A 19,900-nucleotide genomic window follows, 5' to 3' on the forward strand; every position below is an offset into this window, starting at 1 on the left:
TCCATGCATCTTTTTTCATTACCAAAGCCAAACTAAATGGAAACCATTTGACCCTAACAAAAGTTATTAAAACGTAAATGGTGATTTCTCATTAAAAATTCCTCAAAAGCAAGATTAAATTGCCAACTGCAAACTTAACATTCTTGACTTACACTCAAACGCTGCATTAGTCCCATAATTAACATAAAGTTAATACATATTTGAGCCAAATGTAATTACAAAAACCATCCATTGTATTCTAAGATGCTGAAATTACTAAATTAAGCACAAATGAATGCAAAAAAAAAAAAAAAGAAAAATCTTTCTAATACTTGGTTTTAGATTTTTCTTTAACCTGAACCTCAAGTATCTATTTGCACTTGCTTCTTGCTTCTGAAAAGTTTGTTAACAGTAACATTTTACTGTTAACTCATAGATTATTTGGATATATCTACTTAATTTCTACTATGTACAGGTTTTATTGTACTGGCACATGAATAAGCTCAAGTGCTTCTACAGAGGATGGACTAAATTAAGTCTAAACTGTATCCTCCCTCTATCTGTCTCAGGTTGGTTTGGGCACAGGAGAAAGATTTTATAAGTAAAGACTATGACTTTTTTTCAGGATCTGAAGCTAGCTAGGATGGGAGAAAGCAATGTAATAGATGATGTAGTAAATTAGTCTGCCTTTGATTCACAATACCCAGTTGAATTGCTTTTAAATCTCTAGATTAGACATTCTTGGTTAATTTTCACAACGGCATATTTAACAGTGTTATTTGCTATAATTAATTCAGCATTCCTAAAATGTATGGAATCATGAAACACTATACTTTTTACAGGAAGAAATACTTCTCACGAAATGAATAATTCCCCTTTAAATGTAAGCTATGAAATTTGAATTAAAAGATCTCTGCTAGGTGTCTGAATAGGTACAGGTCAATAATTACAGGGGCTGCAGGCTAAGCCATTTGTCTTTGCTGAACAACAGAAGATTCAAAGCGTATTCAGTTCAGCTGAATGTTATGATAGTAGCATTTCAGTGGGACATCTGGTATGTTATCCTACTCTTCAGTAAATTTTCAAAGCAAAACTTCTTCCTCCAATAGCCAGGGGAGATGTTTAAGGGTTAATGTTTTCAGAAATCTCTGACAGGAAATGCTTACACAGAAGACCATTTCTAACTTCATATGTCTAAAGCTGCTGCTCCAGTGTTTTATTAAAGAGTTGGAAAGCTGTTCTATTTTTTTAAGAATTTCAACACTGTTCCATGTTTTCAGTGTCTGCCAAGTTGCTATTTTTTTTTTTTTAAGGTTTATTTATTTATGCTTACAGAACTGGAGTACAGGCCAGAGGTGTGGTGGGTGAGAAGATTCATCAGAGATAGAGTGGGGAATAAAACAGGCAGATTGACGAAGTACACTGCTGAGGGAGCAGTGGGTGGGTCAGGGGAGGTCTGTTGTGCCATGTGGGTCACCTCCCTGACTAGGGATTGAACTCAAGCAGCAGTGGCTTCTGAGAGCTTCATAGTGCTGTGCTTTAACCTGTTGTGCCACCAGGGTGAGCCCCAGGTTGCTAATTTTTAACCAGGCTTATGGGTCCTTGGTTTTCAAGATTTATTTATTTATTGTCATGCGTTGTACTTATGTATAATAGCTAACTTAAAATATATAGTCAAGGGTTTATTCTATTCTTATTAATGAACACAAGACCATGCAGAGAAATTAATTAACTTGCTCAAATAAAGCACTGAAAGTTATTAAAATTAATTTGGAAATTGCCAAATCTGACATCTAGATGACAGGCATTATTTGTCACAAAGGAATCTGGAAAGAACATGGGAGTTTTGAGTCCTACTTGGACAGAGGGTCAGATGATGACAGGTCATCCAGACAATGGCGATGACACTGGCAGCAAGGTACATGAAAGATGAGTGTCCTGAGATCAGAGCAGGGGGTCAGGTCAGGACGATAAGGAGCAAACTGTTCTTTATGCTGAGTGCCAGACTGCTGGACTTAATGTTATAGAAATAAATTCTGGCTATGGCCAGGATGGCATTGGATAAAAACAGAAGGGCGATGGAGAGATAGGGAGTGGGGTATCAATAGTTTCATCAAAAAAAAAAAAAAAAGGAAAATAGGAAGAAGTCATCATCTGGATAGGGACAATATTTGAAAGGTAAGTCACTAGGTCTATGAAATCCAGACTTAAAAAAAAATCCAAAAACTTAAAGCATGCTGTGTGGTGTCACTGTGGTGGTTCTCAAGTCAGTGAATTCAACACTATGGGAATCTACTATATCATCTTCAAAATAAGATATGGTCACTAGTGTGTTCTGTTGGCATACAGGAAAATTCAAATTATGTATCGCATCTTTTGAGACTCAAAGATTGCTCAGATCAGAAGGATGATCTTTTATAATTTTTAAAATAGAATATTTCTATGAACTTGCTGGGGTTTCAATTCCAAAGAATGTTGTTTAATCAAATAAGTAAAGTTCAGGGATTTTCAGGAATGAGACATCATTGATACCATATTTTCTAAAAATACTGACTGTTTGCTTATGCCATTAATTCGGAGAAAAATCTTGGTAACCAACCAACCACTGAAGGTCTTTCTTTATGCATTAGAAATTCCTTAAAGAGTCTATTGTATCAACTAAACAAAGCATACCAGTAGTTTGGAGAGCTAGGAAACTCTTTTGACATATTCTTTAGGTGATGGTATAGCTTTGAATATGTGACATAGGTCCAATTTGACTGCTGTCTACTTTGAGGCTTCTTTGTTTATGAATCACTTATGGCTTGAAAAACAATTGTAGAAAACATGTTTTTCCACTTGTATTTGATTTCTTTAATGAGCAAGATTTTTCCCTATGTGTTTCTAATCATCAACAGCATCACTGGTAATATTCTTACCACTATATATCATCTGTTCATTAGTTTTTGCTCCTTCCACTGGATTGTAATATCCAACAATAGAAATGTTAATTAAAAAAAAAAAAAAGCAAACTCCCCCCTTATACTCAAATCTTTGTTTCAAAACTAATATGTAAAATCCATGCTATAGATAAGAGATAAAACAAACTAGCTTTGAAAAAAATTTAATTGCGCCAATACATGCTTACCCTTCAATTTTTACCTTATGTTACTCATCATTATTTTACATATGCCAGCCTCTCTTGGCTTTTATTTACTTTGTAAAGAAGGAAATAAGCACATCTGCAGTGAATTTCAGAGTTTAATGTTAATGTTTCCATATTATAATTGGGCTGATGAATACACATTTAAACTTATTTTCTCTTGACTAAATGGTGAATAAATCACAAAGGATGAGTGTGAAATCTCTATTTCACAAACCCAGTCTGACTTTGCTTATATAGTCATGGGTTTAGAATTTTCTGATTGACAACTATAAATACTTAATATGTGATTGCTAAACTCCTTTTAGAAAAAAGTAAGAGGCATAGAAAATTAAAACATTTACTCTAGTGAGTAACAATAACAACAAAATAACAAAAATCTTGTGAGAATTTGGTGAATACCAATCTGGCATTTTACTTTGTTGCACTTACTTATATAATATATACTTGAAAAATAGAATTAGTTCTAGTCTAATTATTAGCATTGTAAAGTATAAAGCATCTCTTCAGATAAAATTGTTCATTTTGTTTACATGAACAAAATGATCTACATTCTTCAAGGTTAAAGTCTGATTTAGAATAACACAGTTTACCTATACATATGAATATTCACTAACCCTTTTATAAAAATTATCTGCAGTGTCTCTAGGAGTTACAGATAGAAAGAATGCCTCCAGTTGTGTACTTCATCTAAAAATGAAACTTTCTTGCCAGTTACCCTATTAAAGGGTCAGAAGACTGTGTACCTATTAATAGATCTCCTGATTACCAAAAAGACTAAAGCTCTCAGTGGCTTAGCCTCTGCATTTGGCAGTAACTGATTTTATTTTTAATCCCGTCAATCTAGCAGCTTCTCAGATGTTTATTTCTGTTATTTAAATTTTCTTTTCAATAATATATAAGGGATACAATATCCATTTGTGGATGGACCTCAACTAGGTATAAGAGGAAAAAGGATACAAAATGAAAAAGAGCTGGGGTCAGGTAGGTAATGCAAAGCACATAGCTTAATGTTAAAACACATTCAACACAATTATCAAGCTCCGAAGAGTTAGCCACTTGACTCCAGAAATCCTCCTCTTTATTCTCTTGTCCTGTTTTGTTGTCTTCTATAAAGCTCATGATACATTTCCCTTCCCCCCACAATAGGGCATGGCACATTACTACTTTAGAATGTTATTTTTCAAACTCATAGTTAAGTTGGCATTTATATTTACAAGACCAAAGCCTGGCATACTAAATCCAAATAAGCTAAAGGGCTAGTTAAGAAAGAATTTAAGGCTGCAACAAGCTCAATTTCCTTATTCCATTATGATCCGCTTACTGAGTCTAAAAGGCACATGCTTCATTAAGCTACTTAAAGGCTTTATTCGAGGCAATTGAACAGCTTTTAATTTCCCATTGGAAATTACATTTAATTCATGGGCTGGATAAAGTAATATTTCAATTACCTGAGCAAAATGCAAACATAAGAAATTAAGATACAGCAGTCTGATATAACTATAGATGATTATTTTCTTGTGATGATATACAATAATAGAAAAGCTGAACACTATATTTACCTCTATCTTTCAATACATCTGGGAAACTTATAAAAAGAAATGAACAGGTAAATGTTTATATGCACCAATATACTGCAACATTAAAAATAAAGAATTTGAAAACCATTACGATGTAGGGAAATTATAAATTGCTAAGTCCTAATAATTTCACTTGAAATCAAGTGATGTGTGCATATGAATATATTACGAAAGAATACTCTTGTCTTGATAAGCAGTTTGGATGCTTGATAAGTAGTTTGAGAGAAATGTCTTTATATACTGGAAGAAGAAATAAGTTTTTTGATATTTTTTTCAATAATGGTTAATGGCATACAGTAAGAAAGAGAAATACATAGTAAATAAATATTGTCCATTCCAACTCATTATCAAAATGTTCATTTTAAATTATGTATATATGATTATGCAAAACTGAATTGGAAAATACGCTTGGTGAATTTGTCCTTCTGTTTCCATGGAAACAGATGCTGGGTTGCATCTTGTTAAGGCTAGTTTTAAAGTGAAAAACTACAGTACATTAATATCCCAGCAACTTCAAAATTTAACATATCTTACGAATTTTTCAATTTAATAGGCTTCAGAACAGTAGTTTCTAACATGCCCATATAACTCATGTAGTACTTTATTTCTACTGAATTTCTTACCTATTTGATTCTCTCTCCCCACCCCCCAGTTCAGTAAAAAATGACTTAATAGTAAAGGTCTTTCCATAATTGACTTTGAATCCTTAGCATATAACATTGTTCCAGCTCAAGATCTAATTTAACAAAGACATTATGAATGACTACAACATAGTAAGTAATTTTCTCCTTCTAGTTATAGTAAAAAGTGAGCATTACATCATACTAACTGTATTTGGATTATGAATCCAGTAGTTAGCTAGCTCTATCACCCAAAAGGTCAATCACATAAAATGTTTACATGTAAGTTTCCATATTTAATAGGTAGTAATGAAACTCAAGTAATGGAGTTGTGATTTTTAAATAATCCAAATGTTACAAAGCACTAATATAATAGATGCAGTAAGAAATCAATAAATGGCAGCTGTAATAACCACAACGTCTGTAACTACCAGTGCGGATGCAACCTTTTTAAAAAAGATTTATTTCGTACAGAACTGGGGTACAGGCCAGAGGCTCAGGGGCGGCGAGAGGATTCACCAGAGACAGAGTGGAGAGCAGAACAGGCAGATCAATGAAGTCCACTGCTGAGAGGAGCAGCGGGCGGGTCAGGAGAGGTCTGCTGCGCCACCATGTGGATCACCTCCGGGCGGGGGATCAACTGGCACTAAAGCGGCTGAGGCTCGCTTGCAGTGCTGCCTGCTAACCCATTGGGCCACCATGGAGGGAGGGATGCTATATTTTCCCAGGCATTGCGCTAGGTGCTTTATAGCTTCAAGACCACTATCACCGTGCATCATTAACTTTAAAGTGCTGACAGCTACTAGGTGATATCTTCTGTCACTCAAGCCATGAACTGTGAGGTGAGGATGTAACTCGGCCTCTCTGACTCCAGAGCTTGGGATTTCACAACACACATGCTGTGTTTTATTGTCAAAAATCCAGAAAGGCACAATCTCACTCTTTAATATCGTCTGAAAATATTTTTGTATATTTAAATATGGCCAGCCGATCTACTTCGGAAAGATAGTTAATACAAAATTTGTAGGTTACACAGAAGGAATTTGTGGCACTAAATCTATTTTTACTTTCTCAGAAAGTCAATTTATTAGTTTTTATTGATGTACTCCAGGAAAGCATAAAATTGGATTTTTATTACAGATGTAAGAATTGAGGTTCAAGAAACTTTTCAGTAAAGAAATGAGTGTATTCGATATTTTGGGGGCTCTTTTGTAGAACTAGATTATAATAATTATTATGTAAAGCATTCTAGTTTTAAAATTAACTTTGTATATTTTAAGTATTAAATATAAATCCCTGTGATGTTAGTGCTATCAGGGGACTACCACATATTTGAAAACAAAGGAACAACCCTCCCCAATATGAAGTATAATTAAGAAAAGAAAACAGGGCCCTCCCTGGTGGTACAGCGGGTTAAAGCACAGCACTACAAAGCTAAAGCCACTGCAGCATGAGTTCCATCCCTGGCCCTGGAGGAGGTGACCCATATGGTGTGGCAGACCTCTCCTGACCCGCCTGCTGCTCCCCTCAGCAGTGTATTTCAGTTAATCTGCCTGTTCTGCTCCCCACTCTGTCTCTGGTGAATCCTCTCACTGCCCCTGCAGTTCTGGTCTGTACCCCAGTTCTGTATGCATAAATAAATCAATCTTAAAAAAAACAAAAACAAAAACAAAACAAAAACAGAAAGAAAGAAAACAAATCCTGAGGCACAGGACCATGAAATGATTGAAAGTGCCCCACCTATTAATGGGTAAATTCCTTGTTATTACACATGACTTTCATTCCAGTAAGTTCAAATATATGGGAAAAGAGATTCTACACAGAGATATTTTATTGCAAATGCAGAACTGGAGATTTGGCAACTAGGTCCTGGATATAGCATAGAAAAAACACCTTGAAAAACAATTCAGCTAGGGTCATGTTCTGCTCAAGTGTTTCAGAAATGACTTGATTTGACCATAAGAAAAGTAGGCTTATGAATTAAAGTTATAGAGCAGATAAAGTTATGGGTAGATTTATAGATTTTATTTTTGCGAGAGAATCAAGAAATGTATCAAATATAACTGAATTTTTAGATATTCTATCTTATGACCTACAAAATTCCAGTTTTGATGTAAAAACAAATGTATTGATTAATTTTCAAATGTATTATATCATTACCCATATAACATGTTTGATCCCCAAACCTAATCTTTATTAAGTGGGAAATTACCAATATGGAGCATCTAATTCATAATGCAATACATCTTATTTGGAACAACAGAACATATATTATGTGCACTTGTTTCTATAGTTATGGTAAAATCAAATCTGCTTTTTATACCAAATGTGTATTTCTATTGATATTATGTATTTTGGAAAAGAATGGTGCAAACATGTTTCTCAGTAAATCTAAAAAGTCAATAAAATTTTAATAGTACTGTTAAGATATTATTTGTAGTTTTCATTCTTCTCAAGAATGTATCTGGAATCTTCAAGAAGCTAAGTAGTGGGTGATATTATAATATCAAAGCAGATATAAAAATACAGATATCTTCTATTAAGTCAGACATTAATGCATGTTATAGAAATACAAAAAATACTAAACATTTTATAATTCGATTTTACTATGGAAATATTTTTTTTTTTTTTTTTTTTTTTTTTTTTTTTTTTTTTTTTTTTTAAGATTTATTATTTGTGCATACAGAACTGGGGTACAGGCCAGAGGCTCAGGGGCGGTGAGAGGCTTCACCAGAGACAGAGTGGGGAGCAGAACAGGCAGATGGAGGAAGTACACTGCTGAGGGGAGCAGCGGGCGGGTCAGGAGAGGTCTGCCACGCCATGTGGTCTCCTCCGGGGCAGGCGAGAATCGAACTCATGTGGAAGCGGCTTTACATTCTCAGTGCTGTGCTTTAACCCGCTGCGCCACCAGGGAGGGCCTATGGAAATATTTTTTAAAATGTTACTTCTGGGCTCTCCCTGGTGGCGCAATGGATTAAAGCACCACATTCTGAAGCTCTCCGAAGCAACTGCAGCTGGAGTTGTATCCCCGGTCAGGAAGCTGACCCACATGGCCGGGCAGACCTCTTCTGACCCGCCCGCTGCTCCCCTCAGCAGTGTACTTTGTTAGTCTGCCTGTTCTGTTCCCCACTCTGTCTTTGGTGAATCCTCTCACCCACCATACCTCTGTAAGCATAAATAAATAAATCTTTAAAAAAAAAGTTGCCTCAATATCTCAAGGATTATTATGCCATTTTAATGAATTAATAAATAGGTTTTCAAGCTTTCAGTTTTAATTTCAATACAGTAAGTACTAATAATTATAATCCATATGAACAAAAGTTCTTTGTGGTTCACAATAAATTTTGAGTATAATATTAATATGACAAAAGTTTAAGAGTTATTAGTAAAAACCAACAAGAAAATACTATTTATTCAGTCTAAAATTGTCCCCTTACTTTCATAAATCCCCACAATGAAGACCATTATGGTCCTTGTAAATATGAAAAGTCATTTAAAACAGATTTATTTTGAAAATCTTAAAGCATTTTATTCATAACCTGAAAAATAATGGGTTCCTTAGAAATTGCTCCATTTGCAAAATATATTTATAAGTTAACCAAAATAAATAATTCATACCTCACCAAGTGAGTAATAACGTCTTGGGATCTGGGAGTCCGGGTAGATGTTTTCTAGGTACCAGGAAAAGGGCTTACAGTTCAGATTTTCTCTTAGCGTTTTTCTGACTGACACATCTCCATAATCCACTTTGACAACACCTGGAATTTTTCAGAGAAACATACATATCAGTTTGTGCTATTTTTGTTTTAGCACTGTTTCCCTCTGTTTACTTCGCTGTCAGTTTTTTCTCTATAATTATAGTTCCATTAAATTCAATTGCATATGCAGCAACTACTACTACACTGATTTTCTTGCTGTCATTTAATTAGTACATTAAACAGATTAAAAAAAATCAGTTCTTCCAATGGTTATGACTTTTCAAATGCAAATATTTATCACAAAGTACTTGTAATTCTTAGAGTGAATAATTAATCAACTACGTAAAAATTGATATTAATTTAGTCTCATAATCAACTTAACTGAGTCGTTTGATAATGTAGTTAGTTCTCTTTAATAAAAATTTCAAAAGCTCCAATGTTTTTGCTAATGTTGATATTCTCCCCAACACTGTCATTTATTCACTACCTGTAGATTTCAAGAGAAATTTGTATAACTACAATACTTATAATGGCTGGCACTTATGTGTTCTGATTTCCCTTCTTTATCTTGAACTTTTATTCTAACTAAGTTTACCAGTAACCTAGTCTATTTGTTATTGATTTTTTTTCTGTTTTATAAGTTAATGTAAGCTACTTCAAATCCTTGGATAGCGAGCTAGTAAATAAGCATAAAGAAACTAACCTAAACAATATTTATATATTCATGTATATACTACATTACTTAACTTTACATTAAACAGTAACAGAATATATGAAATCAAAGTGAATGCTTCTATAAAATATCATAAAATGATGCTTTGTAGTAAGAAATTTAAAACACTGATACCTCTAATTTTTTTTTTTACAAAAAGATATATGTTCACATGACTTGCTCATTATTATCATTACATAAATAGATAAAATCAATATATCATATTTGGATGACATCACTATAAGGTTACAATTATTTCTTAGATTTTTTTGAAAAGTTTTTAATGCATAACTTGGTTAAGACCAATAACAGGCCCTCCCTGGTGGCACGGCAGGTTAAAGCTCAGCACTGCAAGTGAGTCACAGCTGCTTCAGTGGGAGCTCGATCCTCAGTCCTGAAGGTGATCCACATGGCAGCAGACCTCTCCTGGCCCGCCCACTGCTCCTCTCAGCAGTGTACTTCATCCATCTGTCTGTTCTGATCCCCACTCTGTCTCTGGTTAATCCTCTCACTGTCCCTGCACCTCTGGCTTGTATCCCAGTTCTGTATGCATAAATAAATAAATCTTTTTTTTAAAAAAGATGTAAATGAGAGCAAAATTAGGGCTTTTTTGAAAGACCTATAAGCAACCAGAATTTGTTCATAAAAAAATTACCATCTTTAAATATCCTATAAAGACCAAGCTGCAAAAAAATATCAACCATCCTGTAAAATAAGGAATATTTAGATAACATAAATTTCTTCATCTAATTCCATTATTTGGGTCACTATATTCAAAGGTGGTAACACACTTGAAACCTATCACCTACTATTAAATTTATCTTTGCACTTTCTTTTCAAAGTTTTGTTTTGCCAAAATTTAATGTCTTACTGTTTTAGAAAACATACAGATAATGCCTAAGCAGCTGGACCATTTCCTTCCAAAAGAAATATTGATTTTTCTAGCTGGTGTTTGGACAGAAAACAAATACTTTTGGTTTTTTAAACAGATAAATATTTACATTCGAAATAATTTTATTCAGAATTCCCCATCTTGTAGTTCAATCTTTAAATGAAGAGGCTTGGAAATATTTACAGAGGAGGTCACTAAAGTAATTTTTCATTTTGTTAAGTGATGCAGTAATTGAAGTAATATAACCTAATAGTCTTCAAAATCATATAGGGAGTTGTTATTACATACAGAAAAAAAAAAAAGGTTATATCCTCTGAAAGCACAATACAACAGTATTACTCTTCTGGTTCCATTTAGTGGGAAAATTTAATTGAGTTGGCTTATTTACATATTAGTTCCTCCCTTTGTGTCAGTATAAGATTTAGTAGGTTTGGCTTCACAAATTTTTTTCCTTGAAGGGTTTTATGAATAGTTTTCTGATTGGAAGAAAATTTTAAGTTTTATTTGCATATAATTTACATATGTAAGAGACCATGCTAATTGTTGGCATCCCATTTGGTAAAGGATGTCTGGTACAGAATGACAGTGATTAACCAAGAAAGCAAACTAATTTCTGCCTTAGCACTTGAAAGCCCACCCTGGCATTGATTGCAACTGCAATTTAGGTTTTGTCCTATTTCAGGATCATTACATTAAATCAACTTTAGAAATTTCCAAAATACGAAGGATTTCTTACAATATTTTGGTGAGGAGGGCTTTTTCCCTCTGTACCGCATTTTCCAACTTAGTAGTGGGATGTTAGTATGTCATGTCAGAGACAGTTAAGTTCATGAGACATTTTATATACTCATCTGCATTTCCTAGGGTCCTGAGGTTAGACAGATATCTGACTTTAATGTATATCCAACCATGTTACTTCTTATCCTTCACAAGTCCTGGTTTCCTTTAATAAGTAAACTGTTAACTGTTAACAAGTTTTCTAGTATAGCTTATTGATTGACCAATCTATAGGTCACATCCATTTTTATATCTAATTATGATCTAGGAACAACTTTGTATTACATTATAATTATATATTTAGATGAGAGTATCTTGACACCTGTGAAGTATAAAATATTGGTTTTCATAGAGAGTAAATACAAAAAAGATACTCTGAATTCATTATTTTACCAGCATTATGAACATGCTGGAGTCCTTGAATATCAACTTGTATAGTTTTGTTTTTAATAAAAAAAATCTTAGGAGCAGTTTCTTTTGTGTACTCAGAAAAACAGAAAGCTATGCTTTTCCTAGTAAGTGGTTTACTTACGAATACTGTTATAGCCGATAAGATATGCCTCTATATTCTACCCAGTGTATAATATGAATTTAAAATTCATAAATCCATCTAAAACCATTTTTGGAACAATACAAGCATTTGTCCATCCAGCTATGGCATGACATGGTATGGTTAGTTTCAGAACTTCAGCAATAACATTACTGAAGGAACTTAAAATCCATAAAAACATTTTGGTATATGCTTTTCTATTATATCTCTTTACATCCCTGTCTATTGTCAGTTTTGGCTTGTTTACAGGTAAAAGATTTTGAATGCTAAATATCTTACTCAAGATTATTTAGAAAATAAAAGCATTAAAAACCACTCAGATCTACTTGATAGTAAATCCCATGTTCTGGCGAAGTCTACTAGACTGGGACCATAAAACTAGAGAAACTGGAAAACCTATATGGTGATATCTTTCCCTGGGTAGTGATACAAAATACGGGATTTATTATTCCTTGAAGAACTGGATCCACATGGCAAATTTTCCCTCTCCAGAGATATCATGATCCAAGATCCTGTACAAACCTGAATTTACTGACATAAATGATCAGTAAATGATGTAACTGACACTTACACTACTGATTTCAGTGTGCAATTGACCAAAATAAAATGCTTCACAAATTATGTCCTATCCAACATTAATTTTGCAGGATACTAGATATTAATGCTTCTTCAATGCTTGACATAAAACCTTAATATTCTATCTCTGAAATAATGATGTATTCTATAATATAAGTGATCTTACAATTGCTGTTGGGGATAAGACAATTGTATGCAGTTTTTACTATTTGAACATTTGCAAATTTGTTTTTTTCTTTGTTGGTTTAACTAACCAGTTGTAGTTTTGGTAATTAATTACAGCCATTTAAGTGAAAGGGCATTTAAATACATTATAATTATTGCCTGAAAAAATTTCCTTCGTTAGTTTTGATAAAGAAAGAAAATTGCCAGGTGAAAATTTACTGGTTTCAGGAACTGGGAAGAAAACTTTAATGAAGATAATCTTTGAAGAAAGTCCACATTATTAATCATTTTGATGGTACTGAGAATTACAGTGGATGGAAAACACATACATACCAGTAAATGTTCATGGAAAGTAATTCAAAAGAGTCAGCTCCATATGTTAAGAAAGTACATGAACAATATTATTGCTTATTTATTTATTTATTTATTTTTAAAGATTTATTTATTTATTCATATGGAACTGGGGTGGTGAGAGGATTCGCCAGAGACAGGGTGGGGATCAGAACAGGCAGATCGATGAAGTACACTGCAGAGGGGAGCAATGGGGGGTCAGGAGAGGTCTGCCGTGTGCCATGTGGTCACCTCCGGGGCAGGCGGGAATCGAACTCATGCGGAAGTGGCTTTAGCTTCTTAGTGCTGTGCTTTAACCTGCTGCGCCACCAGGGAGGGCCAATTATTGCTTATTTAAAAAAAATTCCACACATATACAAGAATGACATGATTAAAAAAAAACTGTACATGAATTAGTTCATTCTTAGAGTTTTTAAAATAAAGACAAAATAATTTTAATGGAAAGGAAATATGGCGGTATAGTTTAATTAGAAACTTATTTCTTAGTGGTATATAATTAAATGCTAGTGTTTAAAATGTTGACAGCATAAAATGAAATAAATTACTTAAAAAGTATTATGTGGTCACATTTTAATAGACAAAGTTCAAATAGGTGATTCTACCACAGGACTTCTTAGAATTTCTGAATATCTAGAAATTTTGAATATTTAGAGTAGGTATTATTTTCCCAATTTATATGTGATCTTGCAAAATACCAAGACAACAATGGTCTACTGAAAGTGCTGAGAAACACAACTGTATGTATGGCATGATCTATATGTAGGTAAAAGTGAGGAATGACTTCTATATCACTTAAACATTTTTATTTTTAATTTTATTTATTTATTTTTTTAAAGATTTAGTTATTTATTCATACAGAACTGAGGTATAGGCCAGAGATGCGGAGGGTGAGAGGGTTCACCAGAGACAGAGTGGCAGATCGAGGAAGTACACTGCTGAGGGGAGCAGCGGGAGGGTCAGGAGAGGTCTGCCATGCGATGTAGATGTCCTCGGGGCAGGCAGGGATCGAACTCGTGGAAGTGGCTTAAGCTTCTTAGGTGCTTTAACCTGCTGCACCACCAGGGAGGGCCCCAAAAGATTTTTATTTTTTAGCAATGTATTACTCAAAGTTATTTGTCCTTTTGCAAAATACTGAGACAAGAAAACCTTCTGAATACAGGCAGATGTGGTTAAAGGATATTAAGAATATACCAGTTCACTTAGACACTAGTTCTTACTGTCTGGTTTGAATCCTTCTTTGTAATGCACTGGATTGTGGTACTGATTAACTTATATAAATTCATCAGTTTTTTTTCCTTTGTTAAATGGACATGGCATAGCAAATTCCTTAGAGTATTATAAGATTATTACATGAGTTAATATAAAAGAAATAGTGTATGATACATATAAGTGCTCACTAAGTATTACATATTATGTTTGTTGTATTAACGTGGATGTGGACCTCAAGTGCAAATCATCCCCTGATAGAAAAGTAGGCTAGTCATTTTCTAAGCCTGTGCCCACTTCTGTTAAGTATAAGATGAATGGAGTGAGGACTCAGCAGCTTAACTTTAGCCCAGATACCTTTTCAGTAAGAAGCATACCATATATCACTTTCATGACACCTCAGAACTGCACTCCTCCAGGTATCATTTAAGGTCTCAACCAAAACATTTCTCAAAACCCAGAGTACTAATACAATGAAGTGGAAGCTACGCACATTTCTGTACCTGCCATTTCCCACAGTCCACATTTTTTGTGCTGCAGTGATTTTGACACATAAGCCATTGAAGAAAAGCACACATTGTGTAACAATTGCTTTTCAATTAAGAAGATTTACTACTAAGAACAGCAGCCATTCAGATTAAAATGAAAACTTCTAACAGAAGATGTGGATTTCTGGTTTGAATGCAAATTAAAAAAAAAAAAACAACATTCTCAACCTTCATTGTTAAACAACTTCTCTACTCTGTCCCGAACTACTATAAATGAGAGAGCTAGAAAAGGCTATTGGAGCACCATTAGGCACCGTGGGGACACTGTACACTGTTACTATGGAACAACCAATGACAAAAATTTCAATAAGCATGAGTTTGACATGGGATTTGGGGGAATGATAGAATAACATGTTTCTCTTGGGTTTCCCAAGTCACATATATTATCTTCTAGTAGTAGTCATGTCAAAGATTTGATCCTGAAAACAAAGTTTATTTATGGCATACATACGATGCAATTCACAAATCAGATTTAACACCACTTGATATTAGATCATCTGAGCAGTTATTAGCAGTTATTAAATAAAGACATTATTCAGTCATGATAAAAACAAACCAAGTGTGTCAGCCCTACTATTATGATGCTAAAATATTCTCCTACTGAATAGGCTAGTACTCTATTGCCTACAGAATTCTAATGTGTCTCTCTCTTTTTCATGATTGGTATTTTTCTCAGGATGACACTGGTCTAAGATTATGCTTCCATTTAATCTAACAAACCATGTGGATCTAAAGAGGCAATTGAACAACTGAAGGAAAGGCAACCTACCAACATCTTGCAAGGAGATACCATATGTGGGATTTTTGTTTGTTTGTTTTCTGCTGTGTATTTTATTCCTTTAAGGGTAAGGAAAGAAAGCATTTATCCATACTATAGTAGTGGTACTCAAATATGCAAACTCTGAAGAACATAATGAATTTCTTAAAAATCAGTGATTTTGTGGCCCTCCCTGGTGGCGCAGCGGGTTAAAGCACAGCACTGAGAAGCTAGAGCCGCTTCCACATGAGTTCGATTCCCGCCTGCCCCGGAGGTGGCCGCATGGTGTGGCGGACCTCTCCTGGCCCGCCCGCTGCTCCCCTCAGCAGTGTACTTCCTCCATCTGCCTGTTCTGCTCCCCACTCTGTCTCTGGTGGGGCCTCTCACCGCCCCTGAGCCTCTGGCCTGTGCCCCAGTTCTGTATGCACAAATAGATAAGTCTTTAAAAAAAAAAAAAATCAGTGATTTTGCAATTGTTGATTTAAGCTTCTTATTATATTATTATGTCTCCTATTGTGGCTTTTCCAGTTGCAAATAGGTTAAAAATTAAATATTTTCCATAACAACAAAAAAAAAAGAGGTAATGAATGACTGAAAAATTTTGAATGAAATAAAAGTTTATACAATCATAAAAAAAAGTGACAAAATTGCACCAAAAGTATAATTCTTTGAATTTAAATTTATCCTTCACACAAGAAAACCCTTCAAGGTTCAGGAAAATTGACTGGACCTTTGTGAAGTAACACAGCTGGTAAGTGAGAGAGCTTGTTGCATTAAAACCTATGTCTTTAGACTTAAAGGTCAGTCTCAACAAGCTTCCATTTTTGTGTTGGTCTACAGGGATAAAGTGTTGAACAAAATCCATACAGTTTCTATATGTAAATTAAATTTATCAAATGGGAAATTACAAACATATTTGAGGGGTGATTGGGCGAGGACAGCAAAGTATAGGGAATAAATCCCCAGGTGATTAGAGACGGGCAGGTTAGGAAAGGCTTCTTGGTGGCAGTGATCACTGAGCTAAAATGGTTTATCAAAGGTGGATGAGATGAGATGGAGAACAAACTCAGTGAGCTTTATAAGAATTCTGGTTTCATTTTTAGGGAACATATTGATAAAAAGGTTGCTTATCTTTGTCTACTGCCAAGGATTACTAGCATCTTTATTTTTCTCTGTGTTTCTATGGCACACAAGTCAAGATAGCTCTAATCATCCTCTATTTCTTAACAGTCATGCCCTGTGTAGTTCCTTTCTCCTTGAAAGTGAGTATAACCTGTGATTTGCTTCTAAACAAGAAACACCAAGATGAGGGGATGTCACTACCATTGTGTTACACAGAGTTGTAATTTTTACCTTGCTAGTGATTCTCTATTGACTCATTGCCTTTGGTGAATTAAGTGGTGGTTTTGTTAGCTGCCCTGTGAAGTGAAGAGGAACATGCAGGAAACCACTGGTCAATAGTCAGCAGGAATGAAGCTCTCAGTTCGACGATATGCAAGGAACTAAATGTGTTAACAAATCATATGAACCTAAAAGCAGTCCTTCTCCAGTGTGGACTTGAGGCGAGACTGCAGTTTTGTTTGCCAGTTCTCTGCAGCCAGGTCAGAGACTCCAAAGCAGCAGACTGTTAGATAGGCTGTGCTTGGCCTCCTGACCCATAGGAATTGTGAGATAATAAATGTATGTGATTTGAAGCCACTGAATTTGTGATAATTTGTTATAAACATCAGTAGATAATTAATGTAAATTTTGTGTCATTTTAGGTTCTATATATGAGATGGCTTCTTTGGGTACTAATTGTAATAAGTTCTTTATCATCCTATTTGAAAGATTTGTTAAAAAAAGATTTATTTATTTATGCTTACAGAACTGGGGGACAGGCCAGAGATGCAGGGATGGTGAGCGGATTCACCTGAGACAGAGTGGGGAACAGAACAGGCAGACTGACAAAATGCACTGCTGAGGGGAGCAGCAGGTGAGACAGGAGAGGTTTGCCACACCATGTGGGTCAGCTCCCTGGACAGGTATCGAACTCCTGCTGAAGTGAAGCAGCTGTGGATAGCTTCCTAGTGCCATGCTTTAACACTTGTGCCACCACAGAGGGCCCTAAAAGATATTAACTGAACATCTGGAAAAATACATAATCATCTGTGAATATGTAAAAATTGGAACTTTAGCAGTGAAATTAATTTGTTATGAGATGTCTTCTTTTGGGTGCTAATTGTAGTAAGCTATTTATCATCTTATTTAAAAGATATTTTTAATTGAACATCTGGAAGACATAACATTTATGAATATGTAAAAATTGGAGCTTAAGCAATAAAATTATTTTGTATATATAGATGTTGATGTATAATTATGCACACCTGAAAATTACATTTTATAATGTAATGTTACTTCAATAAAAAATTTAAAAAGAATTCATAAAGATATTTACCCTTCTTTTTCAAAATGTCATGCTAGAATCTAAAAAGCTAGCTGAAAACTAGAATAGTGACATAGATGACTAATTTAAGTATTTCCTCTGTGCTTATCTGAGTATGAATTCCAGATCCTTGATATCTCATCCATATGACCTCAGGTAGGTTAATTGTTCTTGTGGAAAATGGAATAGAAATAACTGTCTCTACCTCAGTGGATGATCAGGAAGAAATATATGATATGAAGTGCTATGTCACAGAGCTAGAGTACAAAAATTTTAAATATTATTTGTAAATACCTCTTCGGTTATATAAACTTGACACAAAGTATTCCATGCAATAACATGTCACAGTCATCTATTTCACGTTTAAATTTTTTTTAGCTACAAATGGGAATCTTTTTTTTTTTTAAAGATCTATTTATTTGTACATACAGAACTGGGGTACAGGCCAGAGGCTCAGGGGCGGTGAGAGGCTTCACCAGAGACAGAGCGGGGAGCAGAACAGGCAGATCGACTAAGTACACTGCTGAGGGGAGCAGTGGGCGGGCCAGGAGAGGTCTGCCACGCCATTTGGTCACCTCTGGGGCAGGCGGGAATCGAACTCATGCAGAAGTGGCTTTAGCTTCTCAGTGCAGTGTTTTAACCCGCTGCACCACCAGGGAGAGCCAAATGGGAATAATTTTAAAGTATAATTACATTCCATTCTGATATTTGCTACTTCATATGATAGTCATTAACAAAATTTTTTTTGTATTTGAGCAATATTTTGGTTGTATTTTATCAACATTTTGTTGAACTCAGCAATTATAATACTGTAGAACATAATCTTGTATTTTCTTTCTACCTGTATAATGTTGAACGGTTACTGTATCAAGAGGTATTGGGGGTGGGGGTGGGGGGTGGGGAGCCAGGAGAGGTTTGCTGCTCCATGTGGTCACTTCCAAGGGCAGGGATTAAACTCATGCTAAAGTGGCTTTTGCTTCTTAGTGCTGTGCTTTAACCCACTGTGCCATCGGGGAGGGCCCTCATCAAAAATTTTAAGAATATTCAAGTTGTGTGATTACCATATAGCATAATTATATACTCTGCTTCACAGTAAACCAGCACTATTTCAATATTTATGGAACAAGGACTTTACAACTTAATTCATATTCAGTAATTATTAATACATTAGTATACTTTTACATTTTAGTTTCTAGATGATTAACTTTAAGAGGTTTATTTTAGAAAAGATAAGCTCATCCAGTTTTCAGCAATATGGATGGACCTGCAAGGGATAATATTAAGAGAAATAAGTCAAAAGGAGAAAGGAAAATACTAGATGGTGTCACTTATATTTGGAATATACAGAAACAGACAAAGGGTCAGATAAGTCAACCCAAAGTCTATCCCTTGAGAGCAGACCAAAAGGGAGATATGCAGAGGGGGAAACAAAGGTTTGAGCACCAGTGGAGAGGGAGCACATTGGGCCTTGGAAGGGCTTGCTGAGAGCCTTGTGGTAGCATCGCCTGTAGGGGATCCTATACTGTCAAAATACAAACAACGATGCAAGCCAAGATTCCCTCAGTAAAAAAAATAAATATAACCTTTTAAAATTTAAAATTTTACACATTCAGTATGAGATTCAAAGTCTTCTAAGGGATTAAGCAGGAGAATTTTAGAGAACAACAAACTAAAGATGAATTACTTTAAAAATCATTTACACTGGGGCTCTCCTTGGTGGCGCAAAGGGGAGCGCAGCATTGCAAGCTGGCCGCAGCCACTTCAGTGCAAGTTTGATCCTTTGTCCCGGAGGTGATCCACATGGCGCGGCAGACCTCTCCTGACCCGCCCGCTGCTCCCCACAGCACTGTATTTGTCAGTCAGCCTGTTCTGCTCCCCATTCTTTCTCTGGTGAATCCTCTCACTGCCCCTGCACCTCCTGC

The 19,900-nt window shown here is 35.1% G+C and overlaps 1 protein-coding gene across 2 annotated transcripts in view; it reads right to left on the minus strand.

Annotated features, from left to right (window-relative positions):
* GALNT13 (polypeptide N-acetylgalactosaminyltransferase 13) overlaps nucleotides 1–19,900 on the minus strand; it is a 413,355-nt gene that overhangs the window by 38,544 nt on the left and 354,911 nt on the right. For both annotated transcript variants that reach the window (XM_004674649.2, XM_012728953.1), the window contains exon 10: nucleotides 8,940–9,079. In XM_004674649.2, coding sequence (XP_004674706.1) covers nucleotides 8,940–9,079 — 140 coding nt within the window. The remainder of the gene's footprint in view (nucleotides 1–8,939; nucleotides 9,080–19,900) is intronic.

The sequence above is a fragment of the Condylura cristata genome, unplaced genomic scaffold, assembly GCF_000260355.1.
Source record: "Condylura cristata isolate star-nosed mole 26May11 unplaced genomic scaffold, ConCri1.0 scaffold00002, whole genome shotgun sequence".
Lineage (NCBI taxonomy): Eukaryota > Metazoa > Chordata > Mammalia > Eulipotyphla > Talpidae > Condylura > Condylura cristata.